General features: G+C 39.9%; 1 protein-coding gene across 1 annotated transcript; it reads left to right on the top strand.

The window, feature by feature from the left end:
- Positions 1-296: 296 nt before the first annotated feature.
- On the top strand, positions 297-2,576 carry LOC135676627 (U3 small nucleolar RNA-associated protein 18 homolog). Its single transcript, XM_065188013.1, has 2 exons — positions 297-2,072; positions 2,232-2,576. The coding sequence occupies exon 1, from the start codon at positions 440-442 to the stop codon at positions 2,033-2,035; it is 1,596 nt and encodes a 531-aa protein (XP_065044085.1). The 5' UTR covers positions 297-439; the 3' UTR covers positions 2,036-2,072; positions 2,232-2,576.
- The last annotated feature ends 2,795 nt before the right edge of the window (positions 2,577-5,371 follow it).

Below are 5,371 nucleotides of genomic sequence, written 5' to 3'. Positions count from 1 at the left end.
CCGCCCTCGGGCCGCAGCCACCAGCGGCACCGCCTCTGTTAGAACCTTAGAGGTCACGAGAAGAGAGGTAATATAGGAAAAGAAATAGAAAAAGGGAACAGCAAACCAGACACTTGCGAAGTATTGCAATGCGATGCAACCTGTTTCGTAGAAAAAAGCTTTTTTTCACTTTTAATTGTGCTTAAACTTTTAGCCCTGGGTTTCCCTTTTTCAATTGTGTTCACATCCCTTTTTTTGCTTTAATTTTCTATTAATATTGCAGTTTTTGCAGTTAAAATGAGCTTAATTTCCCAAAACGCTGTTCTTAAACAACAAAGGGACAAGAAACTTGATAGAGAAATAGCTGATGTGTCTCCGATTGCACATGCTGATGAAGAAGTAGAGCCAGTTGATGAACTCAAGTTGAAAAAATCGAAGAAGAGGAGGAGGAGCAATTCTGATGATTCGTCAAAGCAAAAAGCACGCAAAACTGAAGAGGAGGAGGAGCAATTCTGATGATTCGTCAAAGCAAAAAGCACGCAAAACTGAACAGGAGGAGATGAAGAGGCTTGAGGGCTTCTTGTTTGGCAACCTTTACACTCCCATTGAATTCGACAAGGACACTTACGGAGATGACGATGGCCAAGAGCAGGTGGCCAAGGATGCCCCTTTGTTCTTCATGGATAGGTCTACGAGCAATGAGATGGTTGTGTTTGAAAACGACTTGTGCGCTATGGGCAAAGAAGACCTCAGTGAAGAGCGGAAGCCCGTCTGGGTTGACGAGGAGGAAGAAAGGACAGAGGTTGACATAGTCCGTGTTAATAGGTTGAGGAAGCTGAGGAAGGAGGCTGACGAGCATGTGATCTCAGGTGCAGACTATGTTGCTCGATTGCGTGCTCAGCATGCTAAGTTAAACCCAGGAACAGAATGGGCAAATGTTGATTGGAAGTATGCTCGCCGTGGCATTTCTGAGGATGAGTCTGATGATGAAAGTGATCTCACCATTGCTCGTGGCTTTGATGGTGCTGAGGGTGATGATATTCTTCGGGGCAATGATGAGCTTGTCATAAAGGGCGGTACCAAACTTTTGCCTGGATTGTTGGAGTACTCAAGGCTGGTGGATGCTAATGCTGAAGAACCTTCTAATGGTCCAATTAACTCAGTCCAGTTTCACAGAAATGGTCAGTTGCTGCTGACTGCTGGATTCGATAGGCGATTGAGATTTTTCCAAGTTGATGGAAAGCGTAATCCCAAGATTCAGAGCATATTCATGGAAGACTGCCCCGTACATAAGGCATCCTTTTTGCCTGATGGTACAGAGGTTATAATTGCTGGCCGGAGGAAGTTCTTTTATAGTTTTGATTTAGTCAAAGCATCTGTTAGTAAGATAGGTCCCTTGACAGGTAGAGAGGAGAAAAGCCTGGAGGTTTTTGAGGTTTCTCCGGATTCAAGCACCATCGCATTCATTGGCAATGAAGGCTACATCCTTCTAGTTTCATCACGAACAAAGGAGCTGATTGGGACTCTTAAGATGAATGGAAGTGCCCGATCTTTGGCCTTTGCTGATGGTGGGCATCAGCTACTGAGTACTGGTGGTGATGGGCATGTTTATCACTGGGACCTTAGAACAGGGAAATGCATTCATAAGGCTGTTGATGAAGGTAGCATAACTGGATATGCTCTTTGTGCTTCACCTGACAGTTCCTTGTTTGCAGCAGGGTCTAGTAGTGGCATTGTTAATGTCTATAAAAGGGAGGAGTTTCTTGGTGGTAAGCGAAAGCCATTAAAGACAATTGAAAATTTAACCACAATGGTTGATCATATAAAGTTCAACCCTGATGCTCAGATTTTGGCTATCAGCTCAAGAATGAAGAAGAATGGTCTAAAGCTGGTGCATATCCCATCATTTAATGTCTTCTCAAACTATCCCCCTCCCAGATTTAGCGTGCAGTACCCACGGTGTCTTGATTTTAGCCCAGGTGGAGGGTTTATGACAGTAGGAAATGCTGGTGGAAAGGTTTTGTTGTACAAGTTGCATCATTACCAAAATGCATGAAGTACACAGGACTGGTTGCCTGAAAGGCTATAAAATGGTATTCATTTTTTTGCTTAGCTCTCATTTTTGTTAAAACATATGACATTATGTCATTAGTGCATTAATGGTGCCTATTTGATTTAATCATCATAAATGAATTTCAGATGCTATTTCTCTGACTTGTTTTATCTTTGTTGTCGTAAATGTGTCTTTGTAGTGACAGAAACTGAGGAAATTATAACCTGATTGAATCCATTCGTACACTTGTCTCAAATTCTGATGTTGTATGCTGGTTGCTTCAGGAAATGGAAAAGGAACGGATCATATATTCGTTTGGATAAGCAAGCTGTATCTAATCAATGATAATGCTCCTTGTCCATATTACCAGTAAGAGGTAGTCTTATTTTGGGAATACTTGTTCTGTGAATGCTTGCTGTGATGTATGTCAAGTTGTCATTCTACCTTTAATGCATATGTAATATTAATGAAAAACATCCAACCTCTTGCTTTGATGTTTAATAACCAAATTTGATTGCGGGCTGAGATCTAATGTAAATTGATGCAGGCAACTGTCACTTATATGATCACTCATGTCTATGCTAAACTGCAAATACAAGTCCAATGACTTATATCTCATGTAAAAGAATGTTTGCATCAATTTCTTTAGGCAGCAAAGACCTCAACTATTTTGTGATTGTCATGGTACTTTTTCAAGCCCCCATGGACAATGTGCATTCTTTCTGTTGTTTTGTCAAATTGGCATTGGAACTGTATTAGTGCTAAATTAGAAAATTATGTGGGTGTTTGATGTTTTGTCTGTGACACGAAATGTTCTTTCTGTTGGAAATAAGATCCGACTTAGGTAGGCTTAGAGAATAATATCTTGTTGAGGTCTAAGACAAGTAAAATTTTCTGCTTCATCAGCTATTAATATTGATTTGGTTCTCCACATCATCAGCAAATGTCACAAGAATGGTGTTGGATTGATTGGAGACAAGTCCAATTATCGTCGAGGATCGCCTTTCTCACAAGAGTGGTGTCGGATTGATCAGAGATGAGTCCATTTAGTGTCGAGGATGGTTGAGGATTCAATTGCTTGACCTATAGAACTAAGGTTGGGGGCATACCGACAATGCCCCTTCGATGCTCAAGTTAGAGAATGATCAAGTCCAATAGGTAAATCTTGTATTGTCTTTCAGAGAGTGTAAGCAAAGTTCTCAAGGGGCTTCTATATTCGCAATGCGTAACCCCTTGCATTTAGTGGGTAGTTACTTTGTCGTATGTAGTTTCGCCAAATGGTCGAGCATTATCTGTATGTGAAGGACGGACACTATTGTCAATGACATGTACCGACTGGTCACACCCTTAAATGTTGACTGGAGGTTGACACAGGGCTCTCTAGGTGCTGCCCAAGTGTTGGTCTGGCGCTAACGTGACCCTCAAATATCCATGGGTCATTTTCCTCATGCCATTAACTTGAAAGAAATACTATGTAGGAACTGGCTGCATGAAAAACACTGAAGGGAAATTTCTATTTATCTTGATTCAATGATGGTTTAAGAAGCAGGCAAAAATTTTTGGTACTCTTCCTCTTCATGGAACTCATTAAAATCATTATTGTTTGTTGCATTCCTTTTGCTGTCTTTATTTTGGACTGGAAGTCTTCCCATATAGCTTTGGTATAAAAGAGTGGATGGAAAGAACAAAGCTTTTACCAGATACTGAGATTTGAATATGCAGACTAACAATATAACTGCAATGTTTATTTAATATTGCACACTCATCTATATAGATGCTGTAATCAGAAAGACCTGTGCCATGGTAACTAGACATGTTTTAGCCTAAAAAAATTCTTTTTTCGAGTCGTCCTATTATGATCCATTTCTGCATCGATATTTTCTTATATTTTTCAGTCCTTCCCGGGTAGTTCTCCACAGTTTAGAAATATATTATGGATGTACATGCCTAACCACTGTCTTTTTTTTACTTTCATTTCTTTATCTTAAAGCTGATGTAAGTTCTGTTGCTCTTTAGATTTGCTCATGTCACACTTCTTCCTTTTTCTTGATTTTAGTATTTATGAAATTTATTTTTCTACTTTCATTTACGTTGCTTATATTTGATTGACACTTTATCTCATAGCTCTTTTTTTTTTCTTATAGTAACACAGTTCCCATTTAAGTCACCGGTTCATGATGGACGCATTTAGCACCCTAGTAGTTCCTCTCCTATTTATATCTTCAATCCTAATATTTACTGCCTTCCTTTATTAAACTCCGTGCACTAAAGTTGTGTTTGGATTCTGGTTTTAGGCTTTAAATCCATTTAAGACTTGTTTTGCATGCCTCTCACTGTTGTTATTGTCCATTAATTTGTCACTTGCAAACAACATGAACTAGTATATCATTTTCAATATTCGCATTGAGTACAGAGACTTGGATTACGATCTTGGAGGTGATTTTGATTAAAGCTATCACTTTTAAAATTTAGCTATTGTACCCCACTCTTTACATTTCTCAATTGTCTATACTGCTGTGTGGTTTTGATTTAGATCAACAACTTTTTGTGGAACAATTAAATTTTGTAATGAACATGGCGGATACGGATGGAAAATATAACCACAAAGAACGAAAAGGAGACTGATAATTCTATCAACTGAACCATCCATCATCCAAGGTATATGGAAGAAGATTGTGGAATTAGGTTGGAGAGTTCAGCTTTCATTAATTGATCATAAAGTATGAAGTTTAGCAACTTTGCAATCTTTTGTAAGCAAGTTGTGCAGTTTTCAGAGACATCCTAAGTTTCTAGCACACTTTGTTCTCTCTCACCACTTGGCTTATCAAAATGTTTCATGCTATGATAAGAATTCCTCTCCATTTACAGGATCATGCAGTTCAGTTATAAATTGTAAAACAAGTTACTGATTAGCCATTTGTTTTTTAATTGGTTGTGGGGCATAAACCCCCAAGTAGATGTGGCAGTCAAAATCAAACTCTCTAGATTCAGGAACTTGGGAGTTTATTCTGCGGGTTAACTTCCGATATAGTATATTTTGGCATTTATCCTACACGACACATCGGCTACCAAAGCGGACTCGGCATGGCATCCCTAAGCGGACGTAACGTGCCAACTCAACATCACGAGTCCGAAGCCAGCCAATCACATGACGTCGGCCCTTTGCATTTGTCTCGCTCGAGGTTGTACGGTGCGGCATGACCTCGTACCGAGCCACATAGGAAGCGGGAGGTAGCGTCGAATGAGACCCAACCAGGCAAATCATACGATGCCCGTGCTCAACGTACGGGTCGATCCTCTGCGATGGGTATTAAACACTTGCATATGATGACGACTAGG

Source organism: Musa acuminata, chromosome BXJ1-6 (assembly GCF_036884655.1).
Source record: "Musa acuminata AAA Group cultivar baxijiao chromosome BXJ1-6, Cavendish_Baxijiao_AAA, whole genome shotgun sequence".
NCBI classification, from domain to species: Eukaryota; Viridiplantae; Streptophyta; class Magnoliopsida; order Zingiberales; family Musaceae; genus Musa; species Musa acuminata.
This window is presented reverse-complemented; position numbering and strand designations above follow the sequence as displayed.